We start from the raw sequence: 26,722 nt of genomic DNA, 5'->3' as shown, positions 1-26,722 counted from the left end.
CAGTTCCAATTATCTCTGCTATCCAATATTCTCACTCCCCAGAAACCCAATTCCCCATTATCGCCATTCCCCATTATCTGAACTCTTAAATACTGGTTAAAAAAAATTGGGCAGTTCAGGTTTAGTTTTGCATAATCCAATTAAAATTCAATTGAGTGTTTTTTATTCACAGACTCTGGGTTCTTGACCCAGGAGGCCAACTAATTATTATCTGGGCATCCACTACCTGGTAGACGACCCACAGAGCTTTAAAAGAAAGAACTTGCATTTATATAGTGCCTTTCAGGGTGCCCCAAAGTACTTTACAGCCGATGAAGTATTTTTGAAGTGTAGTCGCTGTTTGATTTTTAGCTTCAGGTCCTGACACGAGCAGAATTCGAGCTGCCAGGATTCTTTAATAATATTCCATTTTTGAAATGGAGAAACATGATCTTATCTGCACGTGCTGGGAACGTGATTAGGTAATCTAAATAAAAGTACCAAACCAGGTATGGGGACTCTGGGTTATTTGTCAGTTTCCATTATCCACCAGGGGGCTCTCCAAAAGCAGAGAACGGAGATCCTGCAGTATAAATCCTAGAAATCACACAACAGAAAGAGGCCATTTGTAAAATAAGAGAGGTTCCAGTATAGATTCCTGGGGCAAAACACTCCACATCCTGCCAATTTGAAAATAATCAACTTACCTCTACTCTTTGCTTTCTGTCCCTTAGCCATCTTTCTGCTCATGTGACTAAATTGCCTTTAGTTCTTAGTCTCAACCTTGCTGAATCTAAGGTTCGTCAACACTACAACATCATGTCACTCCATCCTTATTAGTGGTCCCAGTTCCCCAAATTTATTTATAATGCTTTGCACATTTGCATATAAACACTGCAGCCCTGACCCATTCATATGCCTCAGTACCCTTTTCCTTTCTATTTTTCTTATTCCTTCTTTCTCCTTAACCTCCCTCCTACCTGCCGTAAGATACATCTCCCCTCGAGCTTATTATTTCAGACTGTTTTCACTTCACTATACTTAACCCATCCCCCATTTGCTCAAGATATGCCTCTCACCAGCCTTGCCAGTTGAAATGTTCCCCCAGGAGAATGAGCCAGTAGGGACCTGGGTTCAGCTGCACCAGTGATTCCTGACTGGCGCATCCTTTGCGAAGTGTGGCAGGAACAACAATTGATGCTGTATTGCTGTAAGCAGGCCCTTGCCAGCAGTCTGTGAAAACTGGCACTCTGTGCCTATTGCAATTCCCTAGATCATTAACTGAGATCACTGAGTCCATTCCTATTGTGAAGCGTAAAAACAGCTCGGGCCTATTTAACAGAAAATTTGAATGACTTAAATGTATGCATCTGGAGTTACTACATGGTCCAGTTCACACTCCATCTAACAAAGGGGCAGCACTGGACGAACCATAACTCAAACCAAAGGGTGTAAAGTGAGGTAAGGACTATTTAATGTTCTTTGGTCAGCGGGAGTTGGCTAGGGAACAGAAGCAAAAAAAACCAACACCTGCACATATATGCCAAAATGACAACATCATGCATTTATATAGCGCCTTTAACGTAGTAAATCGTCCCAATGCGCTTCACAGGAGCATAATCAGACAAAATTTGACAACGAGCCACATAAGGTGATATTAAGACAGGTGACTGGTCAAAGAGGTAGATTTTAAGGAGCATCTTAAAGGGGGAGAGGGAGGTAGGGAGGCGGAGAGGTTTAGGGAGGGAATTTCAGAGCTTGGGGCGTTGGCAGATGAAGACGTGGCTATCAATGGAGGTCGCGAAAGAAATCGCGGATGCGCAAGAGGCCAGAATTGGAGGAATGCAGAGTTCTGGGAGGGTTGTAGGGCTGGAGGAGATTATAGAGATAGGAAGGGGCAAGACCACAGAGGGATTTGAACACAAGGATGAGAATTTTAAATCTGAGGCGTTGCTGGACTGGGAGCAAATATAGGTCAGTGAGCATAGGGGTGATGGGAAAATATGACAACAACATACAAAACAGAGGTGTTGATCAGGAAGATTGCTGTTGATCAGGAAAGTTGGCCCAGTGCAGGAAGCGCCAGCAGGGATCTTGATGATGAGCAAATCAACAGCGTAACATCCCCAGGTTATTTGTGAATTTTTGGGTAATGGAGTTGATGGCCCAATAGAAAGAAAGACTTGTGTTTATATAGCACCTTTCATAACTGCAGGACATCCCAAAGCGCTTTATAGCCAATGAAGTATTTTTGAAGCGTAGTCACGGTTGTAATGTGGGAAATGTGGCAGTCAATTTGCGCACAGCAAGGTCCGACAAAACAACAATGAGATAACGACCACATAATTTGATTTAGTAATGTTGGTTGAGGGATAAATATTGGTCAGGAAACCGGGACGAACTCCCGTGCTACTTTTCAAAAAGTGCCATGGGATCTTTTACGTCCACCTGAGAGGGCAGACGGGGCCTCGGTTTGACATCTCATCCAAAAGACCGCATCTCCAACAGTGCAGCACTCCCTCAGTACTGTACTGGGAGTGTCAGCCTAGATTCTGTGCTCAAGTCTCTGGAGTGGGACTTGAATCCATGACCTTCTGACTCAAGAGGCAGGAGCACTACCAAATGAGTGGCACATTAGTGGTATAAAAAGTAGCTCCCCCAATGGCTCGGTGTATAGATGCACTGCCACACAAGGCTGGCATTAAATATCTTAAGTCATTTAAGCTCATGCTGTGTTTACATTTGATGAAACGAATGGAACTGCACTCACACTCAGCAATCGAGGGCCAGGACTTCAGTAAGTGACCTAGGCTATTACAGTAGGCTGAGAATGCCTGATTCTGACAGATTGCCGACACGGGCCTACCCATTGCCCTGCATCGTTCTGAGACACACAGGCCAGGTTTGATCCCCAGAATGTGCTGATTTAGCTGATATCAGCTCGGGCTAAGGTGATGGCGCGGAAATTGTCTCCAGTGTCCTAGGCCAGGGATGGAATAAAATAATCAGCCAACAGTCTATTGCTTGACCTATGATTGAATGTATATGTGCATTGATCGCATGAGGACAGGATCAGGCTTGGTATAGTTCTTCATGCTGGACTATCCCATCGATATTCAATTTCCACGCCTCTGAGACACAACGTCGTAGGTTCAAGTCCCACTCCAGACACTTGAGCAGAAAAATCCAGACGGACACTCCAGTGCAGTACTGAGGGAGTGCTGCACTGTCGGAGGTGCCGCCTTTTGGATGAGATGTTAAACTGAGGACCCATCTTCCCTCTCGGCTGGACATAAAAGATTCCATGGCACTATTACGAAGAAGAGCAGGAGAGTTCTCCCCAGTGCCCTGGCCAATATTTATCCCTCAACCAACATCAAAAACAGATGATCTGGTCATTACCTCATTGTTGTTTGTGGGATCTTGCTGTGCGTAAATTGGCTGCCACGTTTCCTACATTACAACAGTGACCACACTTCTAAAGTACTTCATTGGCTGTAAAGCGCTTTGGGATATCCTGAGGTCGTGAAAGGCGCTCCATAAATGCAAGTCTATTTTTTTTCTTTTTTACACATTAAAAATGGAGCACATGCCAAGATACTGGAGGGCAGCGAATTGCTGTGGAACTGAACCCCAACCCAAGAGTCAGTGCCTTTAGAAGAGAAGACATTGGAAAAAAAAATTTAAAAGCAAAATTACAGCCAACCCCATCACTTTTCAGGCAATGGATTCCACTGCACTTAATTTGCTTTGTGAGATCTGGTATTCAAACCCAGGAAGTTTGAAAAAATCTTCTGTTACAAATAGTAGAACTTTACCTTATCCTCGCAGTTAGCGTTGTGTTAAGCTTCCATTCCGGTACGTCAAGGAGTCTTGCATGTGGTTGAATGCTCTCCTTACTCCCAGCCCTCTGCCGAGGCTCGCCAGATGAGGCATCCGTGATCATTCCTCCCCTGAGGAATCACAAAGATTGATTTCAAAGTGCTGCACATAGTGACTGAATAGATGAACTTTCACTCTGGTGACTAAAACCAACACACACTATGAAACCGCTAAGAAATTCCTTAAAGCACAACTGCAGTAGGGACTGATTCAGGATTTACCCAACCAAAGAGGCAATTGTACTGAAAACCAGCCCTTTCCAAACATCCAGGCCCACAGAATTCAAACAGGACAAACCAGCAATTAAGAAATATTAATGTAACTAGAGATGAGCAGCCTGGGCTTCATGGGCTGGATTACCAGGAGAGGCTGTAAATTGGACCCCCCCCCGTCGTACATAACGACAGTCACTTAAAAATAAAGCACATTGTCCAAAGGACGTTGAGATTTTTCAATAATGCAATAAGGTGCTATGTAAATGATAATGTAGAAAAGGAGCAACTTCTTTACCCAAAGAATGGTTAGAATGTGGAACTCGCTACCACAAGGAGTAGTTGAGGAGAATAGCATAGATGCATTTAAGGGGAAGCTGGATATGTAGAAGAGGGAGCTGATATGCTTAGATGCAAAGGGGTGGAGGAGGCTCGTGTGGAACATAAATGCCGGCATTGACCAACTGGGCCGAATGGCCTGTTTATGTGCTGTACATTCTATGTAATACGTAATGTGTGGAAATGCAAATCTATTTTTTAGTGCAACCCAGATAGCCGGAGGAGAGGAGCTTTACATAAAGACAAATTCAAATAAGAAAATTGCATTGTATTCCCGATATATTTGTGAATATTCCTACAGGAAGTCAGACTGATTGATGGGTGTAGGTTGTCTACCTTCTGGATGAGGTGGAGATGCCGGTGATGGACTGGGGTTGACAATTGTAAACAATTTTACAACACCAAGTTATAGTCCAGCAATTTTATTTTAAATTTTAAATTCACATTTTCACATCGTTCACCTGACGAAGGAGGAAGCCTCCGAAAGCTTGTGAATTTAAAATAAAATTGCTGGACTATAACTTGGTGTTGTAAAATTGTTTACAATTCTGGATGAGGATCAGTATCAATCTGTATTGTTTGTGGCTGCGGTTTGATTGCCAGTGAGGTGCTGCTGTGTTTGTTGCTGGTTTACATCCTGTCAGCAGTGCTGTGTGCTTGTGATACCCAGACCCTGTCAGGATTATCTGCTGTGCACCAACACTGTCGGAATAATTACATATTCCATGAACTGCCTATAGCGTCTCGCACTTCTGAAATCCGATCTGTGTCCCCTGAACTGCTCACGAGTAAAATCTTCTGACTTGAACAAAAAAAAAGAAACATGATTTTTGCACCAAAATTTCACATCTGCATTTCGCCTTGCAACAGCAACAAAATAAGTTCAAAGCAAACAGGAGGGCAATTTTGGATAATTGCGTAAATCAGTTATTCCGATGCAGCGCGAAACCTAATCCATTTTCCTGGTCCAGCCTCATGTTAATACGCACAGCGAGTTGCCAGCGCTGATCGACAGTACACCGATCGGGGGCGGGGAATGTGGGGGATGGGGCTCTTGCATGGAGCTGAGCTGGGTCATTAAAGGGGTGGGGGGGGGGCAGAGAGGGACCGGCAGCAGGCAGGAAGATTTTATTCCCTTTATTGCAGCAGCCAACAGTGGTCCCTTTAATAAGAGACACCTGGTTTGGCTGCTCAATGCTCAGTTGCATTGGGCGTAGGACACGTTCTGTCCAGTGAATGGCCAATACAGGACCGGAATCCTGAACGTGTCTTGGGACTCCGGTTTAAATATTCTAATTTGGCTCCCGCCTGTTTTGGGCGGGTTCATTGGTCGCCTAAATCGAGGTCTGCTCAAAAATCGGGCCCAAGCCCTTTAACTGGATTCTGCCTTCCCTCTGCTCCTCTTTTCTCCTGATAGTGCTGACTCTTGCTGGAATATGATGCCATAGGCTGCCCTTCGGTGCCTCAGCCAGCTGGTGGGTGTTGGAAGGATATTCAACTACAGAGAGCATCACAGATGAGCCCGATTCTGTTCTCACCTAATGTCCACACACATATGAATGCACAAACACACACAATTTCCATCAGGATAGCGATTAAAAGTGCAATCTCACTAACTTTTGTTCCTCCTTTGCCAATGGTGGCGGACAATTAAACAACTAACGGGAGGAGGAGGCTCTGTAAACATCCCCATCCTCAACGATGGCGGAGTCCATCACGTGCAAAGACAAGGCTGAAGCGTTTGCAACCATCTTCAGCCAGAAGTGCCGAGTGGATGATCCATCTCGGCCGCCTCCCGATATCCCCACCATCACAGAAGCCAGTTTTCAGCCAATTCGATTCACTCCACGTGATATCAAGAAATGGCTGAGTGCACTGGATAGAGCAAAGGCTATGGGCTCCAACAACATCCCACCTGTAGTGCTGAAGACTTGTGCTCCAGAACTAGCTGCGCCTCTAGCCAAGCTGTTCCAGTACAGCTATAACACTGGCATCTACCCGACAATGTGGAAAATTGCCCAGGTATGTCCTGTCCACAAAAAGCAGGACAAATCCAATCCGGCCAATTACCACCCCATCAGTCTACTCTCGATCATCAACAAAGTGATGGAAGGGATCGTCGACAGTGCTATCAAGCGGCACTTACTCACCAATAACCTGCTCACTGACGCTCAGTTTGGGTTCCGCCAGGACCACTCGGCTCCAGACTTCATTACAGACTTGGTCCAAACATGGACAAAAGAGCTGAATTCCAGAGGTGAGGTGACAGTGACTGCCCTTGACATCAAGGCAGCATTTGACCGAGTGTGGCACCAAGGAGCCCCAGTAAAATTGAAGTCAATGGGAATCAGGGGGAAAACTCTCCAGTGGCTGGAGTCATACCTAGCACAAAGGAAGATGGTAGTGGTTGTTGGTGGCCAATCATCTCAGCCCCAGGACATTGCTGCAGGAGTTCCTCAAGGCAGTGTCTTAGGCCCAACCATGTTCAGCTGCTTCATCAATGACCTTCCCTCCATCATAAGGTCAGAAATGGGGATGTTCGCTGATGACTGCACAGTGTTCAGTTCCATTCGCAACCCCTCAGATAATGAAGCAGTCCGAGCCCGCATGCAGCAAGACCTGGACAACATCCAGGCTTGGGCTCATAAATGGCAAGTAACATTCGCGCCAGACAAGTGCCAGGCAATGACCATCTCCAACAAGAGAGAGTCTAACCACCTCCCCTTGACATTCACTCCCTTCACCACCGGCACACAGTGGCTGCAGTGTGTACCATCCACAGGATGCATGCAGCAACTCGCCAAGGCTTCTTCGACAGCACCTCCCAAACCCGCGACCTCTACCACCTAGAAGGACAAGGTCAGCAGGTACATGGGAACAACACCACCTGCACGTTCCCCTCCAAGTCACACACCATCCTGACTTGGAAATATATCGCCGTTCCTTCATCGTCGCTGGGTCAAAATCCTGAAACTCCCTACCTAACAGCACTGTGGGAGAACCTTCACCACACGGACTGCAGCGGTTCAAGAAGGCGGCTCACCACCACCTTCTCAAGGGCAATTAGGGATGAGCAATAAATGCCGGCCTTGCCAGCGATGCCCACATCCCATGAACGAATTTTTAAAAAGAGCCATTTTCTGCATGCAAGTACAGCCAATCAACTTGCATTCAGGCCACACGCCAGGCTCCTTGAATCCCAGTTGGTGGGATTCTGACCGGAGATTAATTTTCCTATTATCATGTGTATAAAATCATACGTAAAAGTTCAACCAATATTTCTACCAACTCAAAACAACATCTGATGAAGGCTGAGTGCCTGAGTGGAAATTAACGCAGATAATTACGAGGACTGCTGAGGTGTACTGAAGCAGATTTTCAGGAAATCACAGCTGCAAATCAGCCAGCCCTTAGCAGTAACATCAAAGCAAGCAAGAGGGACAAGCGCTGTGGACCTTTGCCTTCAGTGGGCCAGTCTCTTAAACCAGAAATAGACAGCTATTTAAAGCAAGCCTGAGGCTGGTTTGTGCACAGGCTCTGCTCCATCAAATGAATGGACTCAGCAGCTGGGGACAATCTCAGCTGTCGAGACTTGTATTTTTCCACGATGACTTTGAAACCGACACCTCAGTCAGCCTTGCTTCTGCTGCCGGTTCCATTCTGCGTTTGTTTCTCCCACCTTTCTTTTTCTCTCCTCTGCTCCTTAGGGCGCAGACTCTTGCCCAGGGAATGGGTTCCCCAGGTACCGCCAGCCCTCTGGTACCTCACTCAAGTGACCAATTATTCGTTCGAGTGACCATTTATTCGTGCAAGTGTCACTCGGCTATTTGGCTGTGGGGAGCATCACAGCCAGGCCCGATGCTGCCTAAACCCAACACCCGAACCTTCCATCACTGAACAGTGATGCAGAGTAGCAATCCTGGCTGATGGTTGGGTTTTTTCCCCACCCACCCTAATCAAAAGGGGGCGAGACTAATTGTAGCATCTTTAAGGCTGCGCATGGAGATTGTAGATTGAACCCGAGACCTTCTAGTCTGTGTGGCTCAGCCCCACACCAGGCAGTGCATTCATTCACTAGGCCATCATGGAACACAGCTCTGATGTTCACACCTGAGTATATACACACCAGGGGATAGCTGTACCAGCTCGACTATTCACATTAATCTTAAGCTCCAGGGTTTATACGTAGGTTGTTCCAGAAGGCAAGTCTTTCCGTCATTCCGCAGTGCAATATGGGCGGACGTGCAATCCTGAAGTGGGACTGGCTCGCGTTTCTACTGAAGCAGGATTCTTCCCGAACAAGCGTGTGCTGTGCTGGTTTTAATTGTTCCAGTTGCAGGGAAGTCAAAACGCAGCAAAATAATTCGGCCCGACTCTTGTACAGGATGTTGGCTAAATCCTGGGCCCAAAAGCGGGTCCCTGTTTTCAACTTGAATCTTTGCAAACAGGATTCGTGGATTCAAGCTTAGCAGAGGGAAGGTGAATCGTTCTGAGATAACTCCTTTACACAGAAGCTGGTGAAGGAGGGAGTGGATGTGGATGGTGTTGGCAAATTCAAGGTAGATAATTTGGCAGAAAGAAGGGTTGAGGCGGGTATGAGGGACAGAGTAGTCTCTGGGATGTTTTGAACTTTGGAACCACTCAGATGGACTTCAGTGCGGTCCACCAACCCCCTCCCTCTCCCATCCCATACATTCCTCTGTTTCTAAGAGTATGACTGGGGGTACAACACCCCCACAGCTGGTTCTGTAGCATCCATCCCATTTTGGAGCAATGGCAGTAACAGACGAACAACTGCGCATGGCATGATTGCGATTTTTCTTTTCTGCCCCCAAGGCTGGAAAGGCCCGTGCAGTACAGCGATGTGAAATCCAGACACCAATGGAATTCACAACATCAGCTGATGACTGGCGTTGCAGACACTTACACGATCAATATGACACCGATGTGCTCGAAACCCAAAGGAATGTTTTGTGTGTGAACAGACTGGAGACAGAGCGGCGCGAGGCTATTCTCACTGCTGTGCCTGTAGCTCAATGTAAACAGGACGGTGGTGCTGTAAATTAAACTGGTCGGGCATCAGCTGGGAAGCTGCTGTTTAAATGTTCTATCGTTTGGAATTTGAGAAATTCAAAATATGGATATTAAAAAGAGAAAAAAAAGCCTTGCATTTATATAGCGCCTTTCACTACCTCAGGATGTCCCAAAGCGCTTTACAGCCATTGGAAGTGTAGCCCCTGTTGTAATGTAGGAAACGCTGCAGCCAATTTGCGCACAGCAAGATCCCACAAACAGCAATGTGGTAATGACAGGATAATTTGTTTTTAGGCACTGGTTGAAGTATAATTATTGGCCATGACACCGGGGAGAACTCCCCTGCTCTTTGGAATCCCCAGGGAAGGATGTGGGACCTACAAAGTCCCTGAGGTGAACATTTGGAACCTTTCACTAAAGGTGTTCCATTCCCCAGCACTAGAATCTCTCAACGTGATGTGCGCAAAATTCACAACACCTCCCTAGAAATTTCTGTAAGGAAGGTGTGCATGGATAATGATTGTAAGAAATTTTGCCAACTGGACAAGGCCATTAGGTCCAACAAGCCTGTCTTTTTTTTGGTTAATTTTATGCCCATCAAGGTGAGATGTTATAACTGGGAAATGCAACATTTTTCCATTTTAGGCAACTAGTTTCAGCATCAGCACAGGTTCAATACAGAGTAAAGCTCCTTCTACTCTGTCCCAACAATCTGCGTCATCTCCGACCTCAGAAGATTACTCTAGTGCGATTTTTCTCCATCTCCCACACCAGCTCACCAGAAGCCTGTTTGAGTGAGATTAGTGTCGGATTAAAGGAATAGTTGCATTTATTTGTCAGCCGTGGCTCAGTGGTAGTGCTCTTGCCTCTGAGTTCGAAGGGTGTGGGTTCAAGCCCCACGCCAGAGCACAAAAATCTAGGCTGACCCTTCAGTGCAGTACCGAGGGAGTGCTGCACTATCGAAGGTGCCACCTTTTTGATGAGATGTTAATCTGAGACCCCGTCTGCCCTCTCAGGCAAATATAAAATATGCATGACACTATTTCGAAGAAGAGCAGGGGAGTTCTCCCCAGTGTCCTGGCTAATATTTATCTCTCAACCAACACCACTAAAACAGATTATCTGGTCATTATCACATTGCTTTTTGTGAGACCTTGCTGTGCCCAAATTCATTGCCGTGTTTCCTACATTACAACATTGACTACACTTCAAAAATACTTCACTGGCGGTAAAGCACTTTGGGACATCCTGAGGTTGTGAAAGGCGCTATATAAATGTAAGTGATTCTATCTTTCAGCTTCTCACATTGGAACATCTAAAAGAGATTTACGTAATTGATTATTTTTTTTAAGTGCAGTAACTGTTGTCATGATCACATGTCATATCTTGAATTACAGCCAATTTGGGAACAGTACCATGACCAGCAGGTGCTGAAGTAAAACTATGCAAATTAATTTAATGTAGGATGTTACAGCCAGCAGATAGAGGAGGTTTTCATCGCTTCAATCTGGGCTGGATCTGAGTCCAGTTCACATAAATACATGGCCAGTGTCTAACCTACTGCACCTAATGCCCATCTTTTTGTCATATCCCTCAATCCCTTGTCTGTCCAGAAACACATCTAATTGCTCTTGAGCCCATTTGTACTGTCCCCTTCAATGTCCTTCTCTGATAACTTATCCCTCAACTCTATTGCCTGGTGGATGAAAAAGTTCTACCTGAATTTCCTTCTTACTCCTAACTTCCTATTTTTAATTTGTTTCCCATTAAGGTCTAAAGAACTAAACTAAGTGCCAATGCTGGGAAGAATGAAACCAAATGAGCTGATGGCATCATGGTCTTATCTTACCCATGGGGCTGCTGACTGAATTGTTTATACATTGTGGGCATTTTATCCATTTGTAGTCTATCTCTTCACTTTTGGCCCGTTGCTCTTTGTGTCTCTGGAGCCTCTATTCATGGCTTTCTTGGCTTTGGGATGTCGATCAAGTTGGGATTTTGTGTTGTTTCCTCTCCTTTTCTTGCTCCCCATCAAAAGGAAATAAGGGGGTGTCATTTGGAAGCAGGGCCCTATTAAAATAGAATTAATGACCCTATACTTCGTCTATTTCTTTTCTTGTGGGGAAATGCCTGGTCTACACTTAGCAACTGCCCACAGTGACGTGATTGAAATTGAGAGGTCACTATGTGGGAAGATCACGAGCACAGACCTGGGGTCTATCATTCCATGGTACAGTATGTTGCAGCAATCATCCTCAAGCAAGACAGTGTTTGGGGTTGCGGCCTTCCCTAAAAAGGCTATAAATCATGTTGTCCTAATAAAAAGTAAAGAAAGAGGAAATGCTCACAATTCACATACCTACAACATTTGTCGTGTAGGGTATTCTTGGCTGACTTCATTCCTCTCCTTCCCTCTGAAAACCTGCAGGAGAAAAAGAATAAATATTCACAGTCTCACGCACAACAAGTTGACTGGGAAAAGAAGGAAAACTTCTGTTTGATTTTTCTCTCACCTCTGGTCTTTCTCCCGTTGTCAAGCTTTTCTTGTGTGCTTAGCCCTCAGCTATTTACAATCTATATTAATGACTTAGATGAAAGGACCGAGTGTAACGTATCCAAGTTTGCTGACGATACAAAGCTAGGTGGGAAAGTAAAATGTGAGGAGGACACAAAGAGTCTGCAAAGGGATAAAGACTGGTTAAGTGAGTGGGCAAGAAGGTGGTAGATGGAGTATAATGTGGGCAAATGTGAGGTTATTTACTTTAGTAGGAAAAATTAAAAAAAATAATATTTTTTAAATGATGAGGAGCTATTAAATGTCAGTGTTCAGAGGGATTTGGGTGTCCTTGTACAAAGGAAGTTAACATGCAGGTACAGCAAGCAATTAGGAAGGCAAATGGTATGTTGGCCTTTATTGCAAGGGGGTTAGAGTACAAGAGTAAGGAAGTCTTGCAGCAATTGTACAGGGCTTTGGTGAGACCACACCTGGAGTACTGTGTACAGTTTTGGTCTCCTTACCTAATAGGATATACTTGCCTTAGAGGCGGTGCAACGAAAGTTCACTAGATTGTTTGTTGGGATGAGAGGGTTGTCCTATGAGGAGAGATTGAGGACTCTAAGAGGACTTGATAGGATAGGTGCTGAGAGGCTGTTTCCCCTGGCTAGAGAGTCTAGAACTAGGGGGCATAGTCTCAGGATAAGGGGTCGGACATTTAGGACTGAGATGAGGAGCAATTCTTCACTCAGAGGGTTTTGAATCTTTGAAATTCTCTACCCCAGAGGGCTGTGGATGCTGAGTCATTGAGTATATTCAAGACTGAGATTGATAGATTTTTGGACTCTAGGGGAATCAATGGATATGGGGATCGGGCGGGAAAGTGGAGTTAATGTCGAAGATCAGCCATGATCTTATTGAATGGCGGAGCAGGCTCGAGGGGCCGTATGGCCTACTCCTGCTCCTATTTCTTATGTTCTTACGTTCTTGTCTCTCTGCTTTATCAATATTATTAAGGTCATTGTTCCTCTGAATCCTTCTCTCTTGTTCCTTTCAGCTGAAAGTGTAACATCCCACAGAATCTTCCTCCTCCCTGTGAAATCAAGACTCATTGCACCAGCTCCTCCTCTAACTCATTCTTTCCCAAGACCTCAAATCTGCACCAATCATGGCCTCCCTGAGTCTCCCTGCAAGCTATAGGCATTTCAGCCTCACGTTTGGTGTTAATCCAATCATTGCTTCTTGTCTACTCTGCCTTCTCTCGAACTCTCTTTCAACCCGGGTGGTGTCCTGCAATATGGCACATGATTCTTCATCTTGGATCTCAATAAAAGGCCCGTCCTATTGGGAATGATTGGATGGGCATTTCTCACCCACACAATCTCACTGAGGCCAGGTCAATCAAATTGGAACTCCCCAAAATGGGCAGTGTCTGTTTCAGTGTCAGAGTGAATAGACTGAAAACGTTTTAAAAAATGGACAGCCGAGACGGACATTTCCTTGGGCCTGCTGGAAGTGCAAGGGTTAATCGTCCATCCAAAACATCACACACAGGTAATTAATGTGGAGGGTAACGAGAATTATTGGTGGCAGTTCTAAGTTTCAGTGTTTATTTTTCAAAATTTTCTGTGTTTGTTTTGACTATTTTTAAAAATTGCTCGGTGTGATAGCAATAAAAAAATGTACCAATGTGTCTGTATCAAGTTCCCCTATCTGCTGTTTTAATGATAGGTTGATGCCTCAGTTAAAATAGCAGAGAGCAATGTCATACAAACGCATTAGTGCACTTGTTACTAATATTACTCAACCTCCAAGAATCAGTCTCCAACTTCAATACAGCCTGGGGAAAAGGTATTAAAATAATAAACCTTAATGGAAGGAAAATAAAGGTGATGCTTAAAATCAAAGTGGTAAAGTCTGCGTTATTGCGGGCAAAAATCAGCACCACAGCTGGCTGTGCCCCTTGGCGCCAGTCTAAGCTGCACCCCTTAGTGTCACACTGACTGCTATCTACTACTGCTGCTCAAGGGCATTGAAAACTACTGCACACTGTGGGTGGGAATCTGCACAATAGTTTTCAAGATCCTTTTGATTTTTGCTGATAAGGACTTCCAGTGAGCATTGTTCCTCTCTGGGAGTGCCTGATCGAGGAAGCAGCCCTACAATTAACTACTTTTGAAATATAGAAACTGTTATTATATAAGTAAATGCTGTAGCCATTTTGCACACAGAAACATTCCACAAACAGGCAGTGACATGAATGATGAATTATTCTGTTTTTGATGGTGTTGGTTGAGGGAGGTATGTTGGCCAAGACACCAAGAGAACTCCATGCTCATCTTCGAATATTGCCATGGGATCTTAAACAGTCACCTGATCATGTGCAGTGACATTCGATCCCTTGGAGCAGAGGCAGGTAGGACGTTGGGAACACCATTTGTGAGGGACAGTAGAGGAGTGCCAGCAAGAACTATGGGGGAAGACTGCCAGCTTGAAATGGAAGAACCCGGGTGGGAGAAGAGGGTCAGCATGAATTGGGGAAGGGGGAAAGAATGTGAGCTTTCACTGGGATGGAGGGGAGGAGTGCCAGTTGGAACTGGAAGGAGGCAAATGATGGCCAGCTTGAACCTGGGAGGAAGAGGTGGAGAAGAATGCAGGCAACAAGTGGGGGAGAGAGGGAGAAGAGTACCAGTTTTAATTGAAGAAGACGAGCAGCAGAGTGGCAGGTTTGATTTAGGGGAGGAGATGGGATGGGGGATGCGGGAAGAGTGTCTCTGTATCACAATGACAACTGTATAAATAATTTAATAATCATATTTAGTAACAGAGGGTATTAATACATACCCGCAATATTCCACAATTTTTCTGCAAGAAGTGAAGAATTATCCTCACAATTTTGCCATAATCAAGTGCTGGAATGTTGGGTATATCTACAGCTGGTTATGACAAGGCCATGACCCACTGGGCTTTCAGTATAACCACATCATAGGCCTATACTAAGGGCTGTTTTTCAGTTGTGAGCTTTTTTGAGGCTGTTGGTCAGTTTGTGCTGTTTTTTAAGGATTTTGATGATATATGTCCAATGGTTGGCGGTTGACAAAGTGAAAGAGCAGTCATTATCCCGCAGGAAAAGGGAAAAATCACAGGATTCAGTAGTCAATAACAACTTGCTCTCCTCATGAAGAAGAAAATCTCAGGACATTTCATAACGGGGAGAGAAGGAGACAAGTCAAAGAAATAGGAGACTTTTGAAAGAGAGGAGAGAGATAGTGAGGTAAAGGGGTTTAAAGAGAGGGTATATGTACAAGATTCGGGCTCGGGCAGTCACAAACACCAACCTTTAGACAACCTTGACATTTTTCAATTTGGCCTGGGCCTTCTTCAGTGCTGCCAGAACCAAGATGGCGGAGTTGACACGAGTGCCAGATGCGGCAGCCAATTACCGTTGCTGCTGACAGCACCCAGTGAGACCCTTTCCTGAGGAGGGTTTTGATGACTCTGCTGGCAATGCCACCGGGCCACTTACGCTACAGCATTGCACCCGATGGCAGTCTTGCCCTGTAAATGGGTTTTGTCTGTATTGTTAGACTGTGTAAAGTTTAACTGTCAGGGATGACAGTGAATGAATAAGAAGCAGAGAGGCAGACTGATGCCAGAAGATGAAACAAAGGCTTCAGGGTAGATGAGAAGGCAACAGTGCTCACCTGCTCTGCCCAGCTGTAATAGTGGTACCAGCTGCCACCTTCCTGAGTGTACAGTAGGCATGATGAATGAGCTAAATTCAGGCAGGTAGCTTCAAATGAGGCTAAACACGCGGAAGTTTTGCATTCACAATGTGCCATTTCAGCACACGTGCAGTACTCCTGCCGTCACCAATATAAAGGAGGTAAAGGCCTCCCCCCAATATCTTCAACAATATCTGGGACCTAAAGTTCTCCAACTCCTGAGAGTTGTTATCAGAGGCAGCACAAAACAAAGGCCTCTACACCCATCATGACCCAACAGAGCTACGGCAATGCTTGGGGGTTGTGGGCTTTTACTTGAGTGTTACTTTCCTGACTCTGTAATGTCAACATAAAAACGTCTTTACAAACATGTCTGATTTCTTCCCTTCTTCTGGGTGTCCCAGCTCCACATCAAACAACAACTTGCATTTATATAGCGTCTTCAACATAGTAAAATTCCCAAAGTACTTCAAAGGACCGTTATCATACAAAATTTGACACCGAGCCACATGAGGAGAAATTAGGACAGGTGACCAAAAGCTTGGTCAAAGAGGTAGGTTTTAAGGAGCATCTTCAAGGAGCAGAGAGAGGTAGAGAGGCGGAGAGATTAAGGGAGAGATTTCCAGAGCTTAGGGCCGAGATAGCTGAAGGCATGGCCGCCAATGGTGGGGTGATGGAAATCGGGGACATGCAAGACGTCGTACCGGCAGGGTGTGTGGGTAAAGTGCTCTCAGAATTCTGCTCGTGTTGCCTTGTGGCTGCTGCATAGTGGAATTTTTTAATGTATTAAGGCTATGGATGCTGTGAACTTAAGTAGCTGATACCCCAGCTGAAATCAGCACAGAGCGGAGATTGAATCTGGGACAAACTGAAAAGCAGACTTGTTAACCTGCGAAAGTTTAACTGTCAGTGATGATAGTGAACGAATCAAAGTCAGAGAGTCGGACTGATGCCAGAAAATAAAACAATGAGAATGAAAGGGGTCAGGATAGATGATAAGGCCCCAGTGCTCACCTGCTGTGCCCAGCTGTATTAATGACCCCAGCCGCCACCTTCCTGGGTGTATGGTGCAAAACAGACTTTGGGCGTCCAGTTTCTGTTAAGAAATTTCTGGAGCGTCTGTTCTACAGTCAGGTATGGTGGCAACCCTAGTGAGACAAAAACAAGCATCTAGATTCATATTACACCCCTTAGGTAGGGAAATATCTCAGAGCACTTTACAAGGTGGAGAGGAGAGTGCTGATCAGACGATGTAAAGGATGGGCGGGGAAATCAAACTGATGTTCAAAGAGATGGGATTTTAAGAGGATTTTGAAGCAGCAGGGTGATGTAATTTTAAAAGAAAACAAAGACTTGCATTTATATAGTGCCTTTCATGACCTCAGGTCATCCCAAAGTGCTATATAAATGCCAATGAAGTGTTTTTGAAGTGTAGTCACTGTTGTAATGTAGGAAACGCGGCAGCCCATTTGCACTCAGCAAAGTCCCACAAACAGCAATGTGATAACGATCAGATAATCTGTTTTTTGGTGATGTTGGTTGAGGAATAAATATTGCCCAGGACACCGGGGAGAACTCCCCCCGCTCTTCTTTGAAAATAGTGCCATTGGATCTTTTACGTTCACCTGAGAGGGCAGACGGGGCCTCGGCTGAATGCCTCATCCGAAAGACGGGAGAGAATTCCAAAGAGCAGAGGAGCAATGACTGAAGATCAATGGAAGAAATGGGGAACAAGCAGTAATCTAAATTCGGGGGGGGGGGGGGGGGGTGGGGGGAGGGCGGAAGGGGAGGGGGAGGAGATTCAGGCTTAGATATACGGCTCGAGAAAATCATTCGGAGAGGGTGGGGCAAGACTGTGGAGACATTTGAAAAGAACAGAAGACAGATAATTAAAACAATGTGAAAAAACCTACAACGTGTTGGACACAATCTTTTTACAGTAATTTTCACAGATAAATTCTTCCTAACTGCACAGTAAAACGGGGACTGGAGACATCAGAGCTGTCGCTCCACTTTATAATGAGATCAAAACCTCTAGTACATGCATAATAACAATAAATAACGTGAAAATAATTTCAAATATGAAAGGTGAATCAGGTGAAGTTTAATTGTTTTTGTGATCTTCATAGGCACTCTCCCTATGACCGAATGTACTCCTGTAATGTGTTAGGTGGTTACACAGATCAGATTGCAAGCATGAAATATAGATACAGACTGTGATATTGAACAGTTTTATTTTACATATAAAAGTGATACACCCAATTCAGGTAATACACTACAAGAGGGAAACACTGGAAAAAATGAGTGTTAATAGGGGCAGAGACTGAGACAAATAAAGATAGGGACAGATACAGACATAAATACAAACACACACCACACACAGAGATATACACAGAGAAAGGGGAAATAGAGGCAGAAACAGAAGAAAATAGAGGAGACAGATAGGGACAGATACAGGCACAAATACACACACAGACAGACACAGAGAATGGAAAATAGAGGCAGAAACAAATAGAAATAGAGAGGCGAGCGAAAGAGACACAGAGAGAGACAGCAAGACAGACGGTGAAACAGAGACTGAGAGAGGGAGATAGAGGCAGAAACAGAAGAAACAAACAGACATAGAAGATAGAGAGGAGAGAGAGATAAGGAGACACAGAAAGAGACAGACGTCAGTGAGACAGTCAGAGATTGAGAAGGAAAGAGACAGACATAAAAAAACAAGAGGATAGTTAATGAAAGAGAAATCTACACGGAATGATGAGAGTGTGAAACAAAGAGCAACAAAGGGAAGAGAATAAGGAGGGGAGAGAAGAAACCAAACAAAGAGAATGGAGGAGAGACAGAGACTGAAGGGAGCACAGAAAAAGAGAGAGCGTGGAGACAAAATTTCAAAAGGACAGGGACAGTGGGCGACATTTGATGGGTGAAAATCGACAAATGAGCCACTGACCAAGAGGTCTGTGTGGGATGAGGACACATTCTGATTCTCCCGCTAAATCGATTCACTTATCATCTTTTTTAAAAAAAGCTACAGAATAACAAGAAATAGATGGTAACAGTCGCAGGCTCTTTCCTCACCATCGAGGGGGGGGGGGGGGAAATAAAGTAACAGAAACCAACCGACATTTCAAAGCGAAGACAATAAATGTGAAATTTAACAAGGATTGAAACTGCACCCTTTAAAAAAAATTAAAGGCGAAACTGACATATCAAAAAAGCCCATCGCTAATAAATATATGAACAGATTTACCCGAATTCCATCTCCACTTCGGAAATATCCGCCAGAATCAGAAGGATTACGAGGATAGTGAGGAGTCCAAACACCCAACTACTGAATTCCAGGCGCATTCTGTGTCACTTTGAGATGTTTTAAAGACACACTTTGCAGGGAAGAGAGAGAGAGCTAGGAGTTCTCACCCTCGCCTCTCTCGAACAAGTTGTGTTGATAATCCTGTGGGTTTTTTTTTGGTGTGTGTGTATGTGTGTGTGATTTTTTTTCCCCATCCAACGTAGTTCGATCCACTTCGCAACCCTATTGCCTAATTCCCGTTTGGCTTTTCTCCCCTCCCCGCGTTTCCAAGGTTTCCTCTGAGTCCAGTGGGACTCAGGAATCCCAGCTCATGTTCATTTGCATAGGGCAGAAGGAATGGAGAGAGGGGGGGGGGGAAAGTTTGTGGTAAATACCTTTCCCTGCGTCGCTCTTAAAGTGAAAATTCCCCTTCTCTGAGCTCAACTTAAGCCCATTAGCCAATCAACCCTGTCCCCTTATCTTTGTGTGAAACGAATAGAATTCTCTGCACTGCAATTCATATTAAGATAATGCTTTGACTTACATAGTGCATCCTATTTCCAACCCAACTTGCCGTATTTATTGAGAACCCCAGGTGAAGGGGTAAGGGTCATTGTGCAGGGCATCACCAAGATTGAAGAGAGCAGGAGAGAATACAAGGTAAGTCGTGGTGTGGTGTATGCTGACTGCAGCCTTCAAGCTGGAGCTGGACCTGTTCTTGATTGGGGCAGGGATCACATCATATTGAAAGCAAATGGTTTTACAGATAACACTTGGTCCATGTGATCTCCTGGACTGGTTTTGATCACCTGAGGGGGTCGGAGGGGAAATTTCCTGAGTATTTTTTCCCTTATTGGCCCTGGGTTTTCCTTCTGTTTTTTTGCCTCTCCCAGGAGATTGCATGGCTGGCTAGGGGGGCTGCTGCAGGAAGCCTCTGGTCATAATGCTCCAGCCAAGCTGCTATATAAATGCAAGTTCTTTCTTTCTTTAGTAGGCAAAGATGGAGTGAAAGGAAACCCGATGAAGAGGCACAGAGCAATGTCTGTGGGCCAGTGATGGAGTGGAACGATGCCTGATTTCCTGTTTGATGGTGGCAAATGGACATGTTGCTGCATTAGGTGGTTGCCCTGCTGATACTCCAGGATACTCTCCCTCTAGAGGATAGTAGTGCAATTGCCTGCCAGGTGTAAGAGCCTGTACCGTATCGGGATGGTACCTCATCCACCTCCTGATGGACTGCCCCTTCACGTAGAAGACATGGAGAGAGATGCTTTGATATCTCGCCCGGTTCATCCCCAACAGCTCGGTAACACAGGACACCGTGCTCTATGGGCTGTTCCCCGGGACGTACACCGAGACAGATTTCAGCTGCTGCAGGAAGACCATCAACTCAATGAAGGAGGCCCTATAGTCCGCCCAAAACCTGCTAGTCTTCCAGCTGAAGGAGCTGTCCATGACCGAGTGTTGCCGATTGGCACACTCCAAGGTGCAGGAGTACATGCTGCAGGATGCACTGAAGCGAGGTGCAGTCTATGCAAAGGCTGTATTGGGAAAGGCCACTGTGTAAGCCCACTTTGTATTGTACAGAATGTATTAGAAGATATGTACTGTGTTTTGAATTGTAATGATGGGATCGAAGTGTGTACGATCTTTATTGTATTGTTTGAATTGTAATTGTGTATTTACATTGAACTGCGTGAATCCTTAAATTCTATGAAATAAAGTAGATTTTGAAATAAAAAAATATGCTCTTTTGCATTCTTGGGAACTTGCCACCTAGGAACAGTTATGTACCAACAAGCTAATGTATCCTTTCCACAAGCAAGGTAATGACTGTGTTGCCCCTTGTAAACAAGGCCACTGTCACTAGTATGATACATCTGTGAACAACCGACTGTTTTGGTATATTTCACTGGTGGTGCCTTGGGAGGATCGGGTGGCTTAAAAGTTTAATTCAGTTGCGACATTCAGGCCTGCAGGAAGAGCCTTCCTGTGGTACAGGTCTGCAGCCCGGGCTCCATGCTATGTGGTAGTCTTCTTTGTGATGTGGAGGCATGAAGATAGTTCTCCTCTGACATGCCCAGAAAACACTTCCTGGGCTAGTTAATGTAGGTGAGGATGGATGTTACATAATGCATGAGGTGCAGCTGCATTTGTCTTTCTTTTCCCCTCAAGAACTGCTCGTCCTCCTCCGAATCTAGCAATGCCATTAGAATTGCCAAAAGGAATTCCCACTTTGGTTGCCGCACATGAAATAGGCATTGGAAATAAAAAATCTTTTAATTCAAAAAATCAGGAAACAAAAAAATAATGCACCAATTACAATGAAAATGAATATATAATAAGCAAAAACAAATTAACATTCCCACCAAAAAATTAAAAAGTGATACCTTATTCCTTCTTAAGGAATCTTGTAAAATTAGGACTTATCTGTAAACTGTTTTGGGAATGACTGAGACACAGGATAAGAAGCCATCTAAATGCAAGTCTATTCTTCCTTTTCAATAATTATCCTCAAAATCTGGGGTTAAATTGATCCAGTAGCCTCTGTCAGGTTGCCAATGTAATATGCAGTGCACTTAGCAATTCAATGCCGGTAACGGTGGGAATGTGCTACTTGTACCGTATTTTTATGTTCTGTAGGTTTACATTTGTGCTGAGCTGCCTATAGGGTCTAGTAATGGGCAGCAGACTCAGCGACCAACGGTACAATTGTATTGTCTGACTGACTGACTATCTTGTTGTACATTGTTTGTTAAAGTTTGAAACTTCAACATGTCACAAAGTGGTAAAAAAAATTAATGAAGAAATCTCGGTGCTAATGATTAAAGTTTCATAACTTTCCAGAGTTGTTTTAATTTTGTTTCTCCCCCATCAGTTCCCTCCCTCTGCTCCTGAAGATGCTGAGGAATACACGAGGGCATTCTCCACCTGCAGTCAGATGGCAAAGGGCAGCTGGCACTACAACACAGCCAGATTCAGCACCTTCAGGAGAGGAGGGCATTAAGTGGGGGTAAAAAAGAGCTGTGAAAGCAGGAGAGATTTTAGAGTGCCTTCAGCAACATCCTAAAACCATCAAAATGCTGGTTTGCAAATTTCACTCTCACCAACATGTCCTGGAGGTGTCTAAAATAATATTGCATTACAAGCTGAGAATAAGTAGGAAAATCAGTTTCCCAGATTGTGGGCCTATAAAATGTGCACTGAAAGGGATTAGATTGTTTTGAGAAAGTAGGTGATGATTCCTTTAGACTGATGTCTTAAATTAGTGTTTGACAGCTAGTTCTTTGTGACAGCCACATAATGAGAGTGCTGAGAGTGTTGTTAAGTGACAGACAGGAGTGCCTGTAAGGAGATTAGGTTAGCAACAAGCAACATACAATATTGAAATGATTGATGCAGAAGTTATTTATCATTCTCCTTTATTTAACAGTTTTCTCCAGTCCTCTCTATTAGCCGCTGGCTCTTGTTGGGTTATAGTACCACAGTGACTGGCAGCCTTCACTTAAATGGCCGTTCTTCATGTGCAATGCCAGGCAGTGAGCATCAGCAGGCTATTTGACTATGGAGATCATCATACCTGAGCCCAACCCTGTTCTCACCCAACGTCCACATGTACATTTTTCAACAGGGGTCACTGGAAGGAATACAGGAGCCGTATGCACCCCACAGTTGAATAACCTGCTGACGCTCAGATGTCAAACATCATACGTACAGAATGGCCACTTGATGGTAGGGGGGAGATACCAGAAGGCCATGGACACCTGCAGAACTGCATCCCAGGAAACATCAGTGATGGAGTGAAGGGAGTGGGGAGCAAAGAGTAAACTGCGAACGTCTTTGGGTTTGAAATTGGTCTACACCAGTAGCGCAAAGCAGGCTCATAGCGAACCAGATGTCCATTTTACACCATTGTGAAATGATCCCTGATCCTAACAAGAAGCTGCACTCACAGAGGTCGTGGGTCAGAGAATTGGAGCTACAGTGTTATCATTTTATCTCTGACCCACACTCCCTATGACTGCAACTTCCTTGCTGGGGAAGGGATTGTAGAATTGCCTCTACGGTCCCAGTGTTCTTTGTTATTTAATATTTCTCTGCAATAGGTAAACAATTTTCTTTTCCTTTCCCTGCTGCCCAGTGCCAAATTGCCAACAGGTTTAACCTGGCGTACCTCAGTCTTTCAGTCAGTCTCAATCCGTGTTGGATTAGCTGCGGTTCAGCCCGGGTGCTGCATTTGGCCTCAGCATCCTTGGGTTAGGGTTAGGGAGGGGGGAAAAATCAGTCACGATTGTCACTCTGTGTAGTGACTGCTGTTGGAAAGTGCCTGTGTGGAGCTGTTAGACGAGGAGAGGAATAGGCTGGGCTGTGATGAACAGCCTGCCTTCACTCAGGATCACACTTACAGGATGGTCATTTACTCCAAGTACTTGACATCTGTTGCTGTCTGTGGAATGTCGTCCCAGTCTGACTCAGGAGAGGAGGACAGAAAACTGGAAAGAAGAGCATTATTGGTATAGCAGCATCTAATTTCTGTGCTGAAATAAGAGAACAAAGAATGATTTCATGCAAAAAGCATAGTGACTACCACACAGCAGGCTTTAGAAGATAGTTCTGATATCAACAATACTGAAGTCCCTTTAAGAAAGCCCACGGTCATTAATTAAAATTAGACTCTTTTAAGGAAATTTGTATTGAGGATTAATGGCCAACCAGTCAGGTTGCTCCATTTGAATTAACTATCCACTTATCACTTATTAATTACGCTGGTATTGTAAGCACCTCTCTTGGCTTGTGGCACTATCTTATTCTCTGAAAAGTGCAAGACAAGATAAAATGTTCTCTTTCAATATCGGTGAATGAAAAGATGCAGTTAGGTGGTGGGAGGTACACGCTGAACCTTTTTTGAGATTCGGTGCTCAATCAAAAAGGAAACAACATAAAACACTTAACTGAGGAGCGTTTGACTATCGCTAAGGCAACCAAGGCAATTACCTCGGTCAAAGGTTTACCTCAAAGAGAAGGAGCATCCCTCCTGGATACCTTTCTAAACAAGCGAGTTAATTCCTTATTACTGAAGGGATGCTTCATCTCCAAAACATTTTCAAAATTGCAATTTTTGCTTGCGCTTCATGCTGAGAATGGCATGAATAAATGAATGTTCAATATTTGCAATTATGATTCATAATATTCAGCATAAGGAATGCAGAATCCTTCCTCTGTTGGCTGTGTGTCTGCTACATAAAGATTTCTGATGAAGATGCTGATTCAGCCCTCTGATCTCATCCTTGCAGAATACCAGTCCGACCATCCTCCCATTACAGCATCTGACTGTTTCTTAACCGAGTCCGCCCTCGCCCTTCCTGGAAAGCTGTTCCAGGTATTGATCGCCCGTTGAGAAGAAGAAATACTTCATGACATCTGGCCTAAAATTTCCCTTCACAACTTTGAAATGAATTTGAACAGTCACAGTCCACTTCCCAGAGCTGACTCTGACTCGACACTAATCGGAAATTTCACTCAGAGATGCCACAAGGTGGCTAGTGAGAGAAATGAAAATGTCGCTGGGTACAGTAGGGGGCGTTCTTTAGTGGTTGGGACTGTGCAGGGGGAGCTTAGCTCTGCATCTAACCCATGCTATAACTGATCCTGGTGTTGGATGGGGCAGGATAGAAGGAGCTTTACTCTATAACTTGTGCTGTACCTGACCTGGTGAGATGCTGTAGAGAGACCTTTATCCTTCATTAACCCATGCTGTGCCTGTTCTCGTGTTTGATGGGGCAGGATAGAAGGAGCTTTACTCTATAACTTGCGCTGTACCTGACCTGGTGAGACGCTGTAGAGAGACCTTTATCCTTCATTAACCCATGCTGTGCCTGTTCTCGTGTTTGATGGGGCAGGATAGAAGGAGCTTTACTCTATAACTTGCGCTGTACCTGACCTGGTGAGACGCTGTAGAGAGACCTTTATCCTTCATTAACCCATGCTGTGCCTGTTCTCGTGTTTGATGGGGCAGGTTAGAAGGAGCTTTATTTTTCATATAACCCATTCTGTACTTGAGCTAGGTGTTTGATACGTCAGTATATCTAACCCATGTAGTACCTGATCTCAGTGTTTAATGGGGCAGATTCGAAGGAGAGGGTTGAGGAAAGAAATTTCAATGGCTGAAATCTGTATGTGTCCGGATTTTATTTAAACAAGAGCTGTAATGGATAGAAGCGAAGCAAAGAGGACACATGATAAGCCGAGACAGATATAGTTGTACTGAGCCATCCAGTCCGGGAAGGTCCCAGGTTCGATCTGCAGTCTGTGTTGTGTTGGCTGATCGCAGACAAGGAGGCTTTAGTGGAGGTGCAATTAGTGCCTGTGTATGTGTGTGTGTGTGTGTGTGTTTGTATTTGTATGCGACAGGCAAGGACAGATCAGGCTGGGCTGTGATGCCCTCCATGGACAAGCAGCCTGCTGACACTCACTGCGTAGACTCACACATGAAGCATGTGGGCAACAAAGTACTGCTGGCATCCATGGATCCAAACCCCAGCATGGGTCAGTGCTTTCAGGAGAGAAGAGGACAAAACTGGGAGAAACATCAACCCTTCACAATCAGAACAATGCTTGGTTGCCGTGGCTCCATTCCTTTAGCTTTCTTAAGTAGCCTGAATATATCAAGCAAAACATTAAACTGAAAGCAATTTTGACTTATTTAACAGTCAATAAAATATGTAGCTCAAAAGCAGCGAGAATAGAACGAGTTACTTGGCTACCTGCTCACTTGGTTTTGTTATACAGTGCAAATCACAGCTGTAACATTTGATTTTATATGGTCCTGTAAACTAATTTTGCTACATTGAGAATCTCTGGGGTATTTGCACACAGACAAAATTAGCAAATAATGAATCACGATTCTCTGGCGCGAGACATGAGAAAGAGTGGTTTGAAAGTCATATTGCTTCTAAAATTGTAGCATTTGAAAGAACTGGGTTGGTTCGGTTAAATATTTGCCTTTCACCTCTGGGACTTGGGTTCAAATCCAGCACAGACTGAGGGGTTATAGACTCCTCGCTCTAATGATTGTAATGTTTTTGTTGGAAATAAAAACAGAAAATGCTGGAAACACTCTGCAGGTCAGGCAGCATCTATGGGCCTGAACCATTAACCTCCCTCTCTCCACAGACGCTGCCTGACATGCGGAGTGTTTCCAGCATTTTCTGGTTTTTATTTCCGATTTCTAGCATCTGTAGTGTTGCGCTTTTTGTTTTAATGTTCCTGTTGGAGATGAGTTTGGGCAGTCTCAACCCTGCTCCTAATTGATATGAACCCTCTAACACAAGACCATTCCCAACCTGGCTCCAATTGGCAATCTCATTCAGAGAGACCACCTGTTGTGGTCAATGTAAAAAATGTCACACTGGCGCATTTGGGGGTGTCTGGTACTTTTCTGAGGTTGGGACGGAGAGAATCCTCTTATTCCAGCTGTGAGCCTTTGGCATAAGAGGGGCCGACAGCAGCCAACAGCCCACGTCTCAGTTAAGAGAGTTAATAGCACATCATTTCACTTTAATTTAGTCCTGGTTAGGATAGACACATTCGCTGCTTTTACAGTCATGCTCGTGCTGCTGGCTCCTGATGCTCAGGGCAACCATTGGTCCCACCAATATAAGCTTGCCAGATTTATGAAGAAAGAACTTGCATTTATATAGCGCCTTTCACCACCTCAGGACATCCCAAAGAGCTTTACAGCCAATGAAGTACTTTTTGAAGTGTC

At 44.6% G+C, this 26,722-nt stretch overlaps 1 protein-coding gene across 1 annotated transcript in view; it reads right to left on the bottom strand.

Moving 5' to 3' along the window:
• The window catches only part of st8sia2 (ST8 alpha-N-acetyl-neuraminide alpha-2,8-sialyltransferase 2), a 39,416-nt gene extending 20,184 nt beyond the window's left edge, over positions 1-19,232 (bottom strand). Inside the window, exons 1-3 of the mRNA XM_067971379.1 lie at positions 18,919-19,232; positions 11,806-11,868; positions 3,798-3,932 (exon numbers count right to left, since the gene is read on the bottom strand). Coding sequence (XP_067827480.1) covers positions 3,798-3,932; positions 11,806-11,868; positions 18,919-19,016 — 296 coding nt within the window. The 5' untranslated portion in view covers positions 19,017-19,232. The remainder of the gene's footprint in view (positions 1-3,797; positions 3,933-11,805; positions 11,869-18,918) is intronic.
• Positions 19,233-26,722: the final 7,490 nt, after the last annotated feature.

Source organism: Heptranchias perlo, chromosome 34, assembly GCF_035084215.1.
Source record: "Heptranchias perlo isolate sHepPer1 chromosome 34, sHepPer1.hap1, whole genome shotgun sequence".
In the NCBI taxonomy this organism is placed as follows: Eukaryota; Metazoa; Chordata; class Chondrichthyes; order Hexanchiformes; family Hexanchidae; genus Heptranchias; species Heptranchias perlo.
The sequence above is the reverse complement of the archived record's forward strand: the minus strand, read 5'-3'. Positions and strand labels throughout refer to the sequence as shown.